We start from the raw sequence: 19813 nt of genomic DNA on the forward strand, positions 1-19813 counted from the left end.
TTGAGAGAACCAGAACACCAAAATTTGCAGTCAAGGGTTTTCCTTGATGCTCTATAAAAAAGGAGTCGAATTTTTCAACGGCGCTACTGTATCCTCGCAACGGGAAAAGAGCGAAATCTCAGATTTTCGGCAACGCGTCAAAATCTGTGTGACTTCAAACAAATTTCCATAACTCTGCTCATTGTTTATAAAAACGAATTCGTTTTGAGGCATGTTGTAGAGGAAGATTTTTGCTACTATAATTTTTTTTCGCTTTTTTATAGGTAGTTTTCGTCTCTAAAAAAGTTAGTTGAGAAAAAGTTGAGAAAAATGCCAAATTTCTCAACTTTTTCTCAACTAGGTTTCAAAAAAACCAGAGGGTCTTTGCAGAAGATTTTTTGACCGTTTTATAGCGCAGATCTTCCTCTACACAACGCAGCCAGCTATATCTTCTTATTTCTCTTCGTTAGTGAGTTATTCATGTTTATTTCAAGGTAACAAAATCCGACCTGTCCAGCAGTAATTTCCAATTAAGACCTGGTTTTAATCGCTAAAATAACCTCTATATAACACTTGTATGTGGCAAACAGTGCTCTAAATACAATTTCAAAAAATTACCGGTGAAATGTTCTCCTCAGTGATTTTTTTCGGTTTTGCAAAAATCTAGATTCCGTCGGAGATCGAACTCTCATCCGTTCATTTCCATTGACGATGAGTAAAATTGTTTGTTAATAGTTGGAGATGGTGTGAAAATTGTTTTAAAAGGTGTTCTCCTTCTTTTCCAGCTGTTTGTTCGTTTTGAAAAAATAATGGTTCCGGCGGGGATCGAACTTTTGATCATCTCTTCATCAAAGTCAAACAGTACAATTGTGTTCCCGAATACACATTTAGAGCTCACTTATCTTTTTAAATTATATGTCTTCATATACATTGACTAACTTATAATTCTTAGTAGCGTCTTCCTCGCACTAATCCGAGCAAATATACCTGGAGGATATTTTTGGTGAGTAGCCAATGTGGAATGGGTCGCGACCTACCGGTAGCATCTTCGACAATCTGACCGCCTTCTAGTTAGTCTTTTTTTATCTTGGCACGTTATTTAATCTCCTCGCCAATTGATAATCATTTATTGGATCTATTCATACACTAATTGCAGTATTTACAGATGTACCAGGATATTTCCGCCCTTACTCCTAAACAGAGCTTCATGCGTTTTAAAGAATTTAACTCCGAACCAAGACCTCCAGCGGAGTGGCTAGCAAAGAAGAAAAAGTTGAGAGATGCATGGTTCACATCTCAACATAAGACGACGACGACGACGACAGATCCACCCTCTGATCGATCCTCTACTATTCTTTTCGCAGTACTCGGCTTCCTCGCTTTAATAACGATCATCGCGCTAGTGATAAGGGTTTTTTTTTTGCAAACTCTTTTTTTCCAGTCTATTTGTGAGCTTTTTGAAATTCGCTGCAAAATGTTTTCTGCTATTATCATTATTTCTGCTCAGACTTGGGCTGTGAAACAGCAAAGGAAGCGTGACCGCGAAGTCCAGGAACATCGAGAACTACTCGAGCAGTCTTTTCGCTCGAGGTCTTTGCTGCTCGACGTAGAAAATTAAAACCATTTATTAAATTTATTGTAAATGTAAATTCCAATAAACATCTTCCTCTTTTGTCTTCTCACTGCACTGTTCTACATCGGGTGCGTGTAAAGAGGGTCCCGGCAGAATTTCGAGCATGCCCCGGTCATGTCTCGTCAGAGCAATTAGCGATGGTGCGTGTCCTGAAGAGATTCACTTTCGTTAGCACCTAAATAGCTAACTCTGCTTACCTACCGCTGCATCACCGGCTAGGATATAATTCACTCAATCTAGTAATCGTACCAAAAGCAAGAGAAATCCTCACGCGAAATATGAGATAAGGATGTATCTAATAGCTTCAAATTACGTGCATAACAATTTTCGTTAGAACGGAACATTCCAGGTTTCAAAAGTAACGGTAATGAGAATTATCCTGTAACTCCCAAGCTTTATTCAGACTTCTTGGAACTTACAAGAAGAAAAAAAGCTCGAATTTCGTAAGATTTCTAGACTTTCTGAAGGTGGTATGAAGACAAACTCACTCCTTTTCCTTGTTAGAACACCATTCAAAATGCCAAGTACTTCTATCTAACACTATTATTCCTTGACTTACTCGGTAATTTCGACAGCTCATACCACTCTTCTTTGCATATTTTCTTGTAACTCCGCAGTTTTCTGCGTCTCTGTGGCTAGAAGAACATCTATGACGGTTGTCTGCGTCTTCATGAACGACTGGAGCGTGACCTCTTCGAGGTATGCTCGCGTATCCGCCGGGATATCCACCGAGGACGTTATGTCTCGGAAGCATTCGCGGAGAATCCGCCGGGACCCTCTTTACCGTTCCCCTTCTACATCTCCAGACGAGCTACCTGGAAGACACCTTATTACAGAAATTCTACAGAAAATCAAACACAATATTCTAACCTTGTTTAGATCGGTCCATCGAAAGGTTGAATGCTTTTCAACTCGATTATTTTTCTTGATCTTCTTCCATCTGGCACACGTCACGCGGCATCTTGAACATATAATTAACATGAACATATAATTTCTAGTTATTATTTATTCCATTAATATCGCTGTATTACAATATATATATATTGTTTTACTTGTAGCATTACAATTTCTTGAAATAATTTATTATTTATTTGTTATATCGTATCATTTTAATTTATTTATTAGGCGTTTATTTGTTTTTTTTTAATTCTTTTTATTATTATACCCAAATTTTGATTGCTGTGTGGGCAGCTGTACTGGTAGGAACGAGATGAGGGGGTCGTTTTTGGGAGGGTCTGCGAGGGAGGGTCGTTTTTAGAAGAGATTTTTCCCAACTATACGCTTGATCCTGCTGGTAGAGTGATCGTCTATCAGTTGCGTGGACATGGTTCGGCACATCAGTCGTGCAGAGTTCTGCATCATTACGTGGTATTTTCGTGACACACACACACGGACTAAGCGCGTTATTATATAGCATGATTATTACTTCTGTCACATATTCACTTACATATGTATACATTACTGCTACTCTGACCTTACCTTAGTGCCTTGTATAGATGGTGGTTCAGTGAAATTCTTTATGTGATGGACGTTTGGCCCAAACAACAATGGAGTAGTGGCAGACACTGGTGCGACGCACTCTGAAGTCACCTGGCATGCTGCCTCTCGTACAGTGCGCAAACGACAATAAGAATACACTGAGGACAGCTGATGCGCTGCCTATTTACTACAGCAGTATTACGATGTTATGACAATAACTTTGTTACAACGGAATTACGAGTATAACGAAGAACGGTGGAGGTTCGGCGGCTATTGCCAAACAATCTTGGGAAAAATTCAAGAAGACAGCGAAATAAAATGGGACGCATCCTCTTTTTATTTTTCGAGAAATCGATCCTGTTATCAGATATCGGTACGAAAACTAAACATTAACATAGTTTCGAGTTGGAGCTTGGAAATTCTGCTGCTGAAATCACACAATATATGAGACTCAACATCAGTTGTGGTTGCTTCTGAATCTATCAAGGAACTCAAACCAATAAGTCGACAACTACTTCAGAATAGAATTAAAGAACCGTTAAAATATCGATGCACTGGTTGGAAATTTGGAGCAACCAGTTCTGTGATCAGTAGATGGACGCTTCTAAAGAACTAAACCACACTAATGAATCAACACATTTTGTGCACCAGCTGAATATGATATTCATAAGTGATCGTTACCTCCGTTGAGCAATCCGCAGAGCAGTGGGCAAACACTCGTCCAATTTCGTCGCCCACCGCTCGAGGGGCAAAAGCAACAAAAGCCGACGTTTCGTGCTCCAATGAGAACATTCAGTGCGAGGGCACAGTGGAGCACATTATTTCCTTGAATATATTTGTATCTCTTGTTATCTGCTCTTTTGAGGGTGTTTTCTTTTTTTATGTTTCAAAGTAAATTTTAGTGTCATTGGTGTCCTCATTTCTTCGCGTTGACTTTTCAGTTATTAGTAAGTTGCCCTATTCCTCTTTTCACGTGTAGGTTGTTAAGTGCGGATTATTTACTTTTTTTTTTATAAAAGAACTGACGCTTTTCTTTCGTTACATTGACAACTGTATTTGCATCACTTAGGAGTGCAAAAACGCAATAGGATGGCGGAGCCACAAAACTCTCGGTTTGATTCCGATGACGAAGAAGGTCGGTGCACACCCTCACCCGAAGCCAAGAAAAGGTAAGTATGAATTCAACTTCTTCTTTGTTTTCTCTATCTTGGATCGGTATTTCTGCTTTTGCTAGACGTATCCTAAAATTTCATTCCGATGAACTTGATGCGTGTCGAGTCATTTCTGTAGTCTTTCGTTGTTTTTTTCTTTCTAGGTTTTGCTTAAACCTTAATTGGATGGGCTATTTCTAGGAAACTTTCTGTTCCACCATGCATTCAATCCGATGTTATGAAGGGAAGCGAGACTGATTATGGCGATTTCGTTCTTGATCGAACGGAATCGGTTAGTTTAGATGCTTGTGAAATCGCAGTTTTAGAGAATTCAACAACAAGTGAAAACAGGTGATTGTCTTGTTTCTTTTTCCACTTTTCATTGTGCGCTCACCGGCACTCTTCATAATGTTTTGAAATAGGTTTTTATTCCTCCTTTATCACGAACTCTCATCAATCCTCAACTCAATTCTGCGCTCATTTACATCATTCAAATTTCGTGATAGACTGATGCTGCTGACAAAAGCACACATAGAAGGCGCGGAAAAAGTGAAATGTCATTGATAGGTCTTTCTGGTACAAAAATTAAATGAAGTGCGAGCAAGAACCTTGTGGTCCACCTTGATGCTGCGTTAAGGAGAGTTATAATTGCAAAAGTAGTTACAATTGTTTTTCTTGTTAGATTTTATTTCTAAGTGGAAGTTTTCTACTTCATTATTAATGTGTTTGCCTCTTATCATTTAAAATTTCGTTCCTCATTCTCTCTGCTTCCCGACAATTTTTAGTGAGGTTTACGTCAACTTCTGTTCCTGGAAGATTCATTTTAGATTATTCTTTTTTTTTTTTTGAAAAGATCTCTCATCTATGATTTTTTGGTCTCAGTTCACAATGGAAAGATAAAATACTATCGAACTTACTTACGAGTCAGGAGGAAGAGAACGGCCATAGTGACAGCAAAAAATCCCCGAAAAAGGTGACGTTTCCTTTATCTTCATTTTATTGTTCTTCGTTCCGTTGGATATTCCTGACTTTTTTTATAATTAGTAAGTTGCTAAAATCTCTGATAAAACTACGAAATAAGTTATAAAGAGTGTCGCCTGAAGATCTTTGATGAGAACTTCGTTGTCGCGTATCTTAAGCTTCCGAGAGGGCTACAGAGATTATATTTTCAAAATACCCAAATATAATCTCTGTGGCCCTCTCACAAGGTTAAGATATATCAGGTATATATTTATCAACTAATTAATTAGCGAGCAATTTGCTATAGTAATGATTTCGAAAACCTGAAGAAGTAACTGAATGTGTTGATCTGAAAAGAATCTGAAGGTGAAGACACATTATTGATTATATCTTCTGAGCCTGGATACGACTCTGCTGGTGCTCATGACGCTTTAGTTCTCTCAACAGCGCTTCGCCAGATCGTTGTGATTCGGTCATTCTCCACTGCTTAAACAAAGTGACGAATAATGTCTACGCTCCTTAGAAGTAAAACACCTTCTACTACAATGAAATTTAATATAAAATTTTTCGCTGACTGCAGGTGGATCATTTTGACTCCCCATTGTGCGCTTGATATTTTTCTGGCGAAATACTCTCAAACTATTTGTTTGAAAAAATAATTGGAGGCTTAACGTTTCATCTTTCCTTCGCTTCCTTTCTCCATATCCAAATTGATGTTTTCAAGAATAAGATGAGGGAAAGTACACGTTACTGTTACTGTGGTTTCATTTAAAGAGTCATTACAATTTAAGTTATGGTTGCATTTTTGTATAGGATGTGCCGTTAAAATTAAATTAAAATTATTATTAAAGAAAGAATTAAAATTATTAAAGATTAAAAAGAGAGGGTCCTTGCAAAAAGTTATTTTTAAGTCAATATAGAAAGATATCAAATATACGATGTTATATCTTCTTTAAAGGCAGCATATTGCGAAATTGACGTACAGAAACACCAAGGAAAACGTAGAGATCGGTTTGTAGGTCGTGGAAGCTCTCGTCGCTCGAGGATGTGGCATGTGCACACAGGTGCTCCGGAGCGCCGCTCATTCCCGTAATCTACAACCCAAACTCTACGTTTTCCCTGATTTTTTACCGCATCAAGTTTGTGGTATGAAGTGTTTAAAGGGTACTTGCTGAGAACTTTCATTCTATATAAACTCCCTCCGCCTCTATTACAAGTTACAGCGCCTAGTGCTTTTGATCTTGGCGGCCTCGAAGAACATTTAGCAGATCTTGGGGATACTGGAAGTATATCTGAGATCCTCTTGAGCGACCCTGATCCGACGGACGATCGCTAATCGACGATTTCGAGGCGAGACAAGGGTCTTTCAAAGTCACGTGTTCCCGAATCTCCAAAGTAATGTTGCATGATCTCTAGAGTCCTTGATTACTACCTGATCTGTATTTTCCTCACCGGAGTGGAGTACTCCTCTGAGACTCTGTATCTCTTCGCAACATTATATAGGGTCGATTTGGCTACACGAAGAATTTAACAACTTCGGCAGGCTTTTTTCCTGCGCAAAGGTTTTTTTGTACATAGTTCTATAGCCGCTGATCACCTTTCGTTATGCATACGTCGCTTGACGAGCTCTGACGTTCTGAAGGTGTGAAAGTCTTTCTCATGTATTTAGCTAACTTTAACGACAGTTAACGCTGTTTCTTAATCCAAATAGTGTTATAACTTCAGATACAGTTTTCTCGGATTCTAACTGTGCAGCCTATACATAGCGACGAACTCACTGAAATAGCTAATAGTGGTGGTCTAAGTACCAAATAACACTTCAGTCCGGTGAAAAAATGCTATGGCACATGCTATCGCTGCGCAAAAAAGGATACAGTGATTCGAAATATAGACTGGGTACTGCAAATCACTGAATGAGTCGCACAGGTGTTCATTAGCCTCGAATTGAATTAGTATGAAAAAAGTATGCTTTTCGTTAATCAGTCTGCGTGGGCTCTGCAACACGTTCGACTTCAATTCTAGGCTAATGAACACCTGTGTGGCTCATTCAGTTATTTGCAGTACACAGTGTATATTCTGAATCACTGTGTTTTTTCTTCCAAATAAGTCTGGTGCTAATTTATCGATTCAAGTAAAATTGAATGCCTACTCAACTCAGTACGACTTCGAACCAGCGATGGAGAAGTCGCAGCGGAACTTCTCATCACAGCGCTACGCCGCTCTTTCGTTTGCGTTCATATAGCGATAAAAACCGCTGTCTGCTCATGAATTACATAGTCTTAGTGAAATCCTATTCTATTGGATGGAGGCTCCTCCGTTTGTTTTCCTCTTTGGCTGCCTCTTAAGATTTGAGTTTGTAGGATCTCACTTCTTTTCATTTTTTTTCCTGAGTAATAGTGTACGATTTTCGTCCCTTTCATTTGTAATTCCAGAAAAAAAGGTCTTCGTTAACTTAGTCGTTTTTATTCATTCTAGAATATCTCCATAAAACGTTAACTTGCAAGGCCCTTGGTGCAACTGTGCATTATTCGCCTTTTTCTAAGATGGACTTTAGGACCCTACTATGATTCCAATTGCAAAGAGCGCTAACAACCACAGTTATATTAAAAATGGGACAAAACTGAATCTGTAGAAACTAAGATGTTAGAGGCATCTAGGTGCAGAACAAACGATAGAACCAATGGAAGAAGGCTTCACGAAGGCTGAGAAATCGTATTCATGCACCATCATTCAGAAGAAATTATGAAGAACTATAAGAAGCAAAAAGAAAAGTGCTCCAGGCAGTCTTCGGCATGTTCTAGCAAGATCTCTAGCAGTTGTGGTGTTCCAACATGTTTTGTACGACAGTACATAACTTTTTCTAACCGTGTTTGCCTTGTTTTAAGCGAGTTAAAGGCAATTCTGATATCATTAACTCATTTTTTTTTCAAATTTTTGCTGTTGGATAACAAGTGCTGAGACTATATACGGTTACCCAAGTGTAATTTAAATTCTAGTATGTATGTTTTATATGACTTGTTGTAGATTCCAATTTAGAACAACGGGTGTTTCAATTGTGATGGTAACCATCACTTGAATGAGTGCCCAGAGCCAAAAGATTTCAAAAAAATAAGGCAGCGGCAGACTGAAATGCGCAACAGGAACAACAATACGTGAGCAAACAGAGATGCAAATTCTTCTTTTTGTTCTCTTTTCACATACTAATGATAATTTAATTTTACCAGAAGATAAACTTTGTGTGTGCTTTTAGACCACGGTATCACAGTGATGGAAGACCCTCTGAAAAGAAATTTCGTGCTGGTCGCATTAGTGATGAACTCAGAAATGCGCTAGGAATAGGTCGAAATGATATACCGGAGTATATATATCGGATGCGGAAGATGGGCTTCATAGATGGATATCCCCCAGGTTATTTAAAAAAGTGCGTTTTTTTAGCTTGGAATTTCCATAAGCTTTTGGAATCAGTATCAAGCACGCTTATGCTTTGTTCCCACAATCCGCTTATGAGATGAAGTTGAAAGGAGTTTCTCAAGTCTTTGATTACTATAGTTGTGTCCATAGCAGTGTTCTTTGTGAAAGGTAGACCTAAGAACTTTAGAAAGGTATTGTTTTCCCGACTTTTTTGGATGTCCGAGAAGTCAATGACTGGTTACTCAACTTACTAGTTCAAATGTTCTTGTGTTCTAGAACCTAGGCATACATTTATCTATATATGCTGTCATTTAGTGTGTCTATGAGGTTTTTCGATGGACCCTTTATTAGCCTGATGTTTCGTTACCTTTTATTTGTTGAAGGATTTCTTCCAAGATTCCAAAACGCTTCTAACGTCTTCCTAGCCGATATTTTTGTTTCCTAAGCCAGTATAACGCATTTCTCGTCATAGACGTTTGACATGTTGTGCCTTCCAAATGGTTCTACGGCGTTTTTCTGCGACGTATTCAGTAATCTTCACACCAAGATTCCCTTAGGTTTCCCCAATGTAAGTTGCTTCGCAAATCAAGTACCCAATCTCAAATTACCTTCATTTGTAGGCAGATGTCTCCTTTTCCGTAAGGACAAATAACACATCTTCAACGGATTCAGTATCAGTTGTATAGTCGGTTGCTAACAGGGTAGCTTTTGATGTTCGCATTATTTATTTATTTATTAGGATCACGTCATCTTATAACTGTGCTTGAACAATGCTGCGTCGAATAACGGCACTAACACTATCAGGAGTAAAGAGAACATAAAGAGAAATTTTGTTTCCGGGTGGAAAATTGATATTTACAGTGAGTGTTCTTAGGTAATGCAGACATACTGTATGCCCACTGGGAAACGCTGTTTTCGAAGCAAGTCTTCGTGATTTCTGCCGTTCCTGGTCACTAGCGGTTTTTACCATATTGACTGCAATCAGATGTGTGGATTTGGCATGCAGTAAGATACAGTGTGTGTTCTTCGGTAATACAGATATACTGAGTGCTCATTGGAAAATGCCGTTTTCGGAGCTAATCTTCGTGATTTTCTTCTTGATCTGCTTGATTCACGTGATGTTTTTGGTGATTCTTGCATCCTTCTTTGTGATAGCAGTGTAAATCTTGTGTATTGCAACTGCCGGTTGAGTATTTGGAAACACTCGTCCATTTCTGTCTGCGTTAATCATATGATGCAGCAGTCATCGGCCTATCTGCAATACATTATTGCCGTACGTGACGCCAGAGGTTCTTCAATTCTGTTCATGAAGCAGATTGCCAGCAGTGGTGCTAGTTGTTGGCGGAGCCCCTCAATTAAGCGAAGTAATTTCCAGACCACGTGAAAATCGTGCAATGTTAAAGCATCATTCTACGAATCTGTTTTGGTATGGATTTCCGATGTACAAACTCTGTACGGGGTCGTAGTTACTTACGTTTTGTTCACCACGTCAGAATCGTGGTATGTTGCCCTTAAGCGTGATTATGCGAATTTCATTGAGGCCATATGTTTCCATGTAAATCTAGCATCTCAGATAGAGCTGTGGTGCTACGTTGTTTTTCAGATTCGTGTACAGTAAGGTCTATAATAAGGATCAGAGATCTCACTGCACTTTTCCTCGTAATAGGTTTTGGAACTGAACGCACTGAACTGTGCATCTGACATTTCACTGGACCTTGTATAAATAGGAACCCCATAGGGTTTAGTGGGGTATTTTTTTCAGGACAAGCGCTGACAAAGTCGACTGAGCTGAAGCCTCTAGTTGTTCCAAGGCTGCATGCTAAGTATGATAGTTATACTCTGAGCGTCAGCCATTATTAACTCAAAACTCACGTGGATTGTAGACTTCTACTGTGCATTGACTGTATCATCTAATCAAATCAACTTCGATTTTTGGTAAGCGAGGGTTGTCCTGGATGATGAGGTTACTGTCAAGTGGCTCCATCATGCAGTTGCATTCACCGCATTGCATAAACGTTCTATTAGTTGGTGCGTGTTGGACAAGTTATGTAGTTAATTATTTTAAGAAAATTCATACTCACTATTTCATTGATTAACCACGAAATCCAATCCGTTGGGCAACAACTTATTCTTAGTCTGATTTTGTTGCCGGTGATGTTGACTTCATCTCATCAAGGCTCAGTTCATGCGTTTGATGAAGCTATAGGAAACAGGACGGTTCGGTTTGTAAAGCTTGAGCCGGCTTATCAATAGTTCATCAAGACCAGCAGATTCACCCATAGATATCCTTGTATGATCTAAGTATTTGCACTGTAGAACGTATTCTTTCTCTATTACGTGTTATGCCGATACGTCAGGCCAATGAAAGTTCTATCTTAAAACCTCCTAGACACACTAATAAACAACATTTAACTTATTGTTTCATTGTTGCAGTAGGATCTTAGAGCAACTGCGAATTGTTGATTTATTATTTGTTTGTAGTTTTTAATAAGCTCGTTGTGTTATGGAAAACCAAATCAATTCTTGTGCAAGGCGAGATTGCTACGACCAACTAAGAATAGGTTGACAGGATAGAAGCGCTGTTACGCCAACTTCGGAAGAACAAATGTGGCATTTCCCTTTTATTTTCTTTTTCTGAATGGATTGTTTTAGTTCATGCCGACTTAAATGAAGTGTCCAGCATTTTTTTTTGTGCACGTATATTTGTAGACCTTTCTTAAATTATATGCTCACTCTAAAAGCTGCATAGGGCTATCGAGCGTGACACTTCCGACGAAGTGTTGAAGTTCCACATGGTTGACGAAGCAGCAACAACCGAAGCTGAGGAACCAACAGACTCACCACCACCGAAAATTAATTCGGACAAAATGATCTACTACTGTGGTTTCAACCAGACATATCGAGATTTGCGAGATGTTAGTAGTTGTTACATTTTCATGTTTTAAAAGTATTCTTGAAAGATATGTAAATTTTTATATGCTTAATTGTTGTATTCTTTAGATGGAAAACTTTCGCGTGCCTCCTTTTCTCGAATTTGTCGCATTTCATCAAGAAACACTAAACAAAGTGCATGCCAAGAAAATGGAAGAAAGGCGAAAAATACGTGAGAGAATGGTTAGATTGGCAAAGAAACGACAGAATGGTATGAAATGGTTCATATGCATCTTTTTTTCTATTCCACAGTACAGAATTGTTATATAAATTTCTACGATTTTTTCCATATCAGAATAAGTTCGAAGTTCTTAGTTTCGCAGTTATTATTTTCGGTCAGACAAAATTGTTAAACAGGGTGGTTCACATGAAGTGTTACACAAAAAACTACCCACAACTGCACCAATCAATCCGAGTAAGAAATATTTTTCGTCTAATAGTCACAAAATTCTATATAAGATGTCAAAAATCACATTCAAAATTACCACTTTTAGCTAGATTCAACACGAGCCTCCAGTCTCTTACAGAAATTCTTGAAGATGCGCGCGATCATTTGCGCCGAGATTTTGTCCCATTTTTTAATCCCTCCAGTCTCTTTGAAGCGTTTTATAACGCGATGTACATGCTCTCGATGCAGCCTAAGGGTCTTTGAAGTCTCGGATTCTTGTTTGTACATAGCAACTATTGCTGAACGATCCTCAAGCGATACCATCTTTATCTAGAAAGAGGGAATAAGGCTGGCCAGAATAAGACTAGCAAATTGGGGAAAACGAGTCACACCACAGCAAAACACAAAAAACACGAAAATGGATTTTCCATACTCCTACAGACTTCATATGGACCGCCCAGTATGTTTTCTTAGCAGGGTGTTTTCTGAACTCTTCAGTTCTCAGTAATTTGGCCGATTTTTCTTTTACATGGATTACTTTTCTGATGAGTAGAAATCAAATTTGTTTTCAAATTTGATTTTCTACTCATCAGAAGGACCTTCTAAGAAGAATTACGGTTCTAGCGTTAAGGGAATTTTGAAAAGTTTCTTTTATGTTAATTTGCAATGGTTGAATATTTAGTTTTAGAAGTTTTGGAAGAAGGCGAAATTATCATCCTTGATCCACCACCACCTCCTCCCATAGTGAATGGGGATGGGGACGATTGCATTATTATCGATTGCGAGCAGAGAAAGGTGTGTTGTTCTGTTATGACATTGGCGGCAAAACCTTTTTTATTTCCTTTTCAGACCCCTTCGCCTACTATGGATGCGGTTGACACGCCGAAGGTGGCTTTATCTTATACATTTTCTAGGTGTTTTCGCTCCTTAACATTGTCACTAGTAATATCATCCTTAGGGCTCTTCAATGAGAGTCATTGTGGGGACGCCGGTGTTGATGCGACGTCGAGGTGATGAAGGTGACATTGTACAGGAATCAAAACCGTCCTTGGAGAATTTCAGTAAAGGAATAGTGCCTTTTGAGGCACATGAGGAAGACACGCCTCATAAAGGATTCTTAAAAAAGATCATGGGAAAATTGAAGAAATTCGCGAGCACTTCTCATTAACAACATTTTTCGTAATTAGGTGCACATTCTATTCCAATCCAAGCTCAACTCGATCAGATTCCTATACGTTTTTCGAGAAGGGGATTAGAAGTAATGGTTGTAAGCTGGTATTCCTTGATGGATGTAAGGTACTCATTTATCTTCTTGTCATTTCTGTAAATACTAGATTATGTTCAAACGAATGTTACCTGTTCCGAAAAATGGTCACACCTCCTTCAACAGTCGTAGTTCTGCTCTACTACAGAATTTTTGTTGAGATAGTACGGTTGTAAGTAGTTGTTTACTTGATAGTTATTGGATCGTTTGTGAGTTTGAATTCATCGAATCATCATGTTGTTCTTTCTATCTCTTAAGTTCGAGACGTATGAATGTTGTAAGATAGACAGGATATACAGAGTAATCAGAAGTAACGATCTCAAAACAAAGTCGTTTCAGCCTGGTGAAGATTTTGTTTTTATTGATTTTCTTTCAGTGACTCCTTTCAAAAATGATGATTGATTGATTAATGGGCTGACTTTTACCCAAGTCGTTCCCTGCAAGGTTTGAGACTACACTCAATCTATTGAGGGAAAGTATGTGGCCTGTTGAAATTGAATACAAAAGAGCAAAACTTAACCCATCTACATAAAAAAGCAGCCCTTCTGGTTTTGAATCACTGATATCGACTATTTGAGTACAAAAATGTCAGGACATGCGCAAATGAAACAGAGATGGATTTCTTGGCAATATTTGTCGAAGAAATTAGGAAAGGCATTTGAAGACATGTAGAGGAACACAGAGAAGCTGTCATTTTGTAGTACTGAAAGATGTTGCAGAATTATTTCGAACATTTTCATAGACAGAGGATAAAAACAAGTTTTTCTTTCAAAAATACACTGAAAACACTGAACAAGCACAGATTATGGTAAGAAATGCCGCAGTTCTACGACATACACAAGGGCTCAAAACGACTGAAGCACAGTGTATAGTTGGGTCAAAACGACATGAAGCACGGACCGTTGCGCCAGCGGCCGCGCTCGGAAGCGGTGCGGTGGAGACAGCGATTGGAATCGAGATGGGACTATGGCGAACTACAGAGGTGTGTGGCGGTAGCGTGGATCCTTACACGATCCCAACCGCTGCCCTCCACCGCTCCGCTTTGAGCGCAGCCGCTTGCGCAAATGTCCGTGTTTCATGTCGTTTTGACCCGACTATAGTTGCATAAGCGGCTGGGATCGAAATGGCGCCGTGGAGTTTGCAGTTGGCATCGTGGTGTGACCATGGTGAGCTGTTGTTATGGATCTCGAAACTGGAATATAATCACCATTTATGATGATCATCACCAGAGAATCATCACCAGAGCCGTATTCCGCACGATACCATCGGGTTTCTTTTTTTCATGTAATCTGTATGCAGTCTCTAAACCTTCCCATCTTTTGAAAGTGGTTAACAACTTTAAAAAGGATTTTCGTTACATCGCATACCTACCATGGAGATGTGCTGAGCCGGAGAATATCTACTCAAATTTACGCTTGGGGTTCATACCGACCAGAGCATCCACGCGGGATTGATTTTTCCAGTTGCGTTCTTGAGCTATAATTACCTCTTAGATCTTATTCTTCCCTCTGGGGTAAAATACAATTTCGACAAGGAATTATGAGCTTTGTTCTCGATTAAGATAGTTGCTTGAGTCTCAGTTGCCTTCAGCTCAGATTTTAATTATTACAGTAGCGTGTTAGAAATATTTGACATTTTATTGCGTGTTCTCATAACGGAACGTTAGTTATATAACTTGAAATTTGGAACTGTTATTTGCCACTTTTCGTTTACATTGAATGTTGCAGCGTAGGAATATGGCATATGAAAAAAGCATATGAATAAGTTGTAGTGGTCCCAAGGGAAAGTAAATGTGAATTCCTGTTCTTTTTTTTTTGCAAGCCTTAATATTGACTTTATTTTTCCAGTAGTTCCTAAAATCTTACACCTCCACGGTGCGAAAGTTGAGAAGTTTTCGTAAATGCAGGTTTGGTCCCGTGATAGAAATTCGGACAAGGTGACATATACTTCCTAGAAAAAATAAATAAATTCACGCATTTAATTCTACCGATGCCACAGAAACTCTTAATGTCCTACGCCTGCCGGGTTTTTAATCTGATATTTAACAAATCTGGTAAGTAGTATGTAGAAGTGCCGAGCGCAACGAATCAGTTCACCACCTCATCAGTTTGCAAAGAAGGGACGAAGGCAAAATGCATTTCTAGTGCCTTTCTAGAGCAGTTTCTGTAGTGTCGGAATGTTGAGAAATATAACTTCATTACCTTCTTCATTGCATAAACACACTTTCCTTTGAGAACAGAGCTGCTTCTACTCAGAAAATGCTTAAGTCCCAAAGTTAACGAAGAGTTCGTGTCACGTTTATCGTAAACGAAGGAGACACTAAACTGGCGCTTTTTTGTCAATTTCGGATGTCTGTTTAACATTGTCTCCTCGTCATCTGATGCGCGTTTTTTTTTATAAAGGTCCTTTTTGCTTTGATGTTGTGACAGTGAAACAAACACATAACTTCAGGATATTACGCGAAACTGTGCAACAAATGCCTTCCCCCTTCCTTTACTTTTCAGAATCAAAAATCACGTTACTTTTTTCCCAAAACTGAAACCAAAACTACACGTTTTTGATCTCACACTTGTTCATTCGTCTGCACCCTGGGGATCATGCTATGAAAGATCCGCGTAGCACTAGTATCGACCCCCATCAATCACACCACGAAAGCAGCAGGAGAGTGTCCTTTGTGTTGTGTCGATTTGTGCGTCATCCGTGTTCGTTCGGTGGTCGAGTAGGGCAGTGATGTTGGCTGTGCACCTACCACTTGTCATGTGACATTTGTGTACACCTCTACAAAAAACTTCGGCACTGTCTTGTCTCGTTCTGTCAAGTTCACTGAAATATTGAAGTATTCACTCACAGAGCTGATCATCATTGTCAAGCTAACCTAAGCGGGTGGGAATTTCTACGCAAGCGACTTTTTTTTTTGTTGCATGATTCCCAAGTGAAGGAACTTCCAATTTGCACCTTCTGAGCTCGATTTTTCGCACATAAATTAGTGATCATTCAACGAAAGATGCATTAGGAGGTCTTCTGGGAGTTTGAGCCCGGTAGAATTTGCCTAATGTGACAAGTACCAGAGGATTTGCTCCATATTCAACGGAAGATTGTTCAGTGCTTCGCCATTATTTTAGGAAAGAAATAGAAAAAGATGTTCATGGTAAGTAATAGTAAGGCAAGTTGCAAGGGAACCACGAAAGTATTGAGCTCAATGAGAAAACAAAAATAAAAACCCTCAGAAATACTTGGAAGATCCGTATGTGGCTAACAGGCCTCTAAAGATCGCGAGGCCTCCATAGAATTAGGTGTAAGTATAAGAGTTGAACGATGTTTTTTTTTTATAAGAGTTATATGGTCATATGCGCACGGAGATTTCGCAACATTTCTTCGCTCCACGGAATATCATGTGCTTGTCCTGATCTTCGTAGTGTTATGGTCTAGGTATATATCATTATGTCTTAATATAGCTGTATTAGCCCTTCACAACCCGGAGGAAGACGAGGTTCTGCCTTTACAGAGAGTCAACTGATTTTTGGAAGCGATAAGGTGGAAGAAATGATGAGATTGTCTGGTGCTCACTTCAAAGACGTCAACAAAAATTGTCTTCGCTTCGATCCCAATTCGCTCACGGTGTGAAAGTCAACCAAAACAAGAGAGTGTGCATGTCTTACGCCTATGTTGTGATCCGAAGCAACGACAACTGCAGTGTGCCGGAAACCCAAGGAACATTGATGTATCGTGACTCTTTTCTCCATTGAGTTCAAATCTTTCCAGAAAATTTCCGATAGTGTTATGTTGAACCAGTTAGAACGAGCTTTGCTTTGTTGTTCATATGTTTTTGATAATAAAGTACCCAAATCCTCATCTTTCTTGATAAACGAAGAAGACAATGAAAATCATACTTCCTTAGTACTGTATTTTTGGGACGAAAAAATTTCCCACACCATCAGAAAAGTCACTGGCAATCACTACGTGAAGTTCAAATACAGAGAGGAATACAGCTATTCTCCACACATGGAAAAAAGAACGTTTAGTAGCTGCAACCCTGATACTACAAGAGGTTTTTTTATTCCAATCGTTATGGAATAAAAAAGATGTCTGTACTTTATTTGTGCTAGAGACAACTAAGCAAGAGATATCTAGCTGTGGGCGATTTCTGTTATCACGTGTTAGAAAAACAAAAAGTTTTGACTTATTCTTTAAATATGAAACCCCAGAAACCCCACATTTGAAGAATAAGTCAAAGCTGAGGACACCTTTCGCAGAAATGTTCAGTGCTGTTTGCTCTTTAACAGTAAATAGTATTCGGGTAGTGGTTTGTAAATATCACTACAAAAACACGAAATATTCCTTACAATTCCAACAATACAGTATACAGTATGGAGAATAGCGGTTACTTACGAATACTAGTAGCTTATCAAACTCTGTACAACCACTCCACTGACGAAATCAAACCACGTGAGGTGTGTTTCACTGATCGTACGTATCTACATAATTAGCCATCTCGTTGGACGAATTGAAGGATATGATCCTCTGGGAGCTATCACTTTCTCATTGTTAGTCTTAGAAAATACGCTGCCTGTCCCGCTTAAATCGCCGAGATCCTGAAGACGAAAATTCTCCGAACGTGTTCTGGTGTGATAGTAAGGATAACGCTCTCTGATGAAGCCTTGCAGAATCGTGGTTCCGCACGTCCCCAGTTGTAAGTGTGAATATATTTGGATTCTTCCTTAGACCTTGCGTATTTTACTATTTCTGTATCTTCCGAACTTTTAAGGTAATAGTTTACTAGAGATTCAACAACTCTCGTTGTGTTATATCACCACACGTGGAATTCTGGTACGTTAGTTATGACGTGACATGTACATGGGATATGATGAGATCCTATTTCAGACATTAAGTTCTGGTAGTTCCGGATTTGGTTTTCTTTTCTGCAGTTCAAGTTCCGCTCCCCTTCACTGATCAACGAAGACCGTTATTATTGCCCTTTTCTGTGAAATTAGACTTGTGTACCTCTAACAATCTTTCCTCATCCTTTTTAGTATATATATATATATATATATATATATATTAAAGGCAAAAGGTTTCATAGTTTTCTTTCTAACCGTGTTAGTTCTACATTTGGAGAATATTCAAACTTTAGCTTCAAACACTCCGCCGATACCAATATAATGTAGACACAATTTGAAAGTATTACTCGAAATTTGGGTTATCCTCTGTTTCCTTCCAAGAGTTATCAATGTATGATGTTTAAGCACAAAATGACGTGAAAGACTTTATCCAACTGATAAAGATAACGTTCTACGTCAGATCATGTAAACTGTTCGCTATTATTTAAGCAGCCGTTTGCATGCATGTTCCCACTTTTTGTTACCAACTGTTACCAGGCGAACGGAGAAGGAAATAAACACGCTGAGGAGTCGTAAAGGTGAAAAGCAACGCACCCAGTGGCCAGGGCTATGAAACATCCCATTTGCCTTTTGCGACATGCACACGAAGTTATTGCGCACCAATCCGACGCCGTGGGACCCGTCGCACCCTCTTTTCGAATTTCGTGACACACACACACACACATATATAGACACACACACACATATATATACACACACACGTGACAGAATAAGCCCGTTATTATATATCATGATTATAGCATTTCGACATTATGAGCGAACTTTAGAGAATCATTTTTTTTAAACCACATGGAAACGGTCATTATGTTAGAGATGCTACTGCAGCCAAAATTTGACAGCTTCTTAATCTTGCTTCTGACATTTGCATACAATGAGTATGCATGCTTTCCTTGCCTGAGAGACATGTTGGAAAACAATGAATAAGTGCAGGAGTGGAGAAGAAGGCGTAGACAGCCAAGATTTTCTTCTTTCGCTTGTCCTTTTTATGATACGTGTGTACATAGAAATGTACGTGGTCGTGTCTTCTGTACCAGCCAGTTATCACAAAATAAAGCTGTTATCACTGAATAAAATTTGTGCGCACTGTATTCTATGACATTTGTACGGCTTCAAATGTGCTTTCTCGGTTTTCCTCGCTTATTCTCTTTTTTTTCCTGCTAAAGGACAATCTTGGGATCGTTCTGATGTGTAAGAGCTGCGTGGAATTCTCGTTGCCATTAAATAAATCATGTCTTCTATCATAATCTCATAATCTTAAATCCAATCATAATGGTGTTATCGTGCAACGGAATCGCCAGAGGAGTCGCCTATCGGAAGTGTGAGGTGCCTGGCGAACCATGCTTGTGCCACGATAACCATTCCAGCCATACAATATCCCCTGGTCTGTAAATCGAAGTGAGTTGACATCATTCGGAAGAGCATCTATTTGCGAGAAGAACCGGCAATGTTAGGTACGGAAAAAATTAATAGAGGCTGCAAAAGTTTTGTTTTTGTGAAAACAGTAAGGATTTTCTCCAATCTGGTCACTTGAAAACTATGAACAGCTGTCATCCAATTTGAGCGCCTAAACCACACTTTCTAACGAAAGAAGAGTTCCAGGGAAGTATCCAAACGTGAGAATTGAGCGTTCATTCTAAGCCCTTGACAAGTGTTCAAAAGTTGGAAGAAATAGCGAAGTAGAGCAAAGTCGTAAGTTTGACATTGAAAAAAACCAAACAC

At 39.1% G+C, this 19813-nt stretch overlaps 3 protein-coding genes across 4 annotated transcripts; 2 read left to right on the forward strand and 1 right to left on the reverse strand.

The window, feature by feature from the left end:
- Window positions 1-1743: 1743 nt before the first annotated feature.
- RB195_010322 (uncharacterized protein) lies at window positions 1744-2366 on the reverse strand (the record flags this gene model as incomplete). The annotated part of the gene is made up of 2 exons (XM_064191268.1): window positions 1744-1761; window positions 2172-2366. The coding sequence occupies 2 exons, from the start codon at window positions 2364-2366 to the stop codon at window positions 1744-1746; spliced, it is 213 nt and encodes a 70-aa protein (XP_064048851.1).
- A 1319-nt stretch (window positions 2367-3685) lies between these two features.
- Window positions 3686-13100, forward strand: RB195_010323 (uncharacterized protein; the record flags this gene model as incomplete). 2 transcript variants are annotated; one of them, XM_064191270.1, is made up of 12 exons in its annotated part: window positions 3686-3761; window positions 3994-4038; window positions 4161-4260; window positions 4444-4593; window positions 5125-5215; window positions 8239-8354; window positions 8453-8623; window positions 11363-11528; window positions 11614-11755; window positions 12621-12727; window positions 12782-12820; window positions 12891-13100. In XM_064191270.1, 12 exons carry the CDS (start codon window positions 3686-3688, stop codon window positions 13098-13100), a joined length of 1413 nt encoding a protein of 470 aa, XP_064048852.1. The 2 variants fall into 2 exon arrangements, with proteins under 2 accessions (XP_064048852.1, XP_064048853.1); XM_064191269.1 differs by lacking the exons at window positions 3686-3761; window positions 3994-4038 and having other exon boundaries at window positions 4181-4260.
- A 4463-nt stretch (window positions 13101-17563) lies between these two features.
- RB195_010324 (uncharacterized protein) lies at window positions 17564-18146 on the forward strand (the record flags this gene model as incomplete). Its single annotated transcript, XM_064191271.1, has 5 exons — window positions 17564-17647; window positions 17752-17813; window positions 17861-17886; window positions 17962-18023; window positions 18078-18146. 5 exons carry the CDS (start codon window positions 17564-17566, stop codon window positions 18144-18146), a joined length of 303 nt encoding a protein of 100 aa, XP_064048854.1.
- Between the last annotated feature and the right edge of the window lie 1667 nt (window positions 18147-19813).

Source organism: Necator americanus, chromosome III, assembly GCF_031761385.1.
Source record: "Necator americanus strain Aroian chromosome III, whole genome shotgun sequence".
NCBI classification, from domain to species: Eukaryota; Metazoa; Nematoda; class Chromadorea; order Rhabditida; family Ancylostomatidae; genus Necator; species Necator americanus.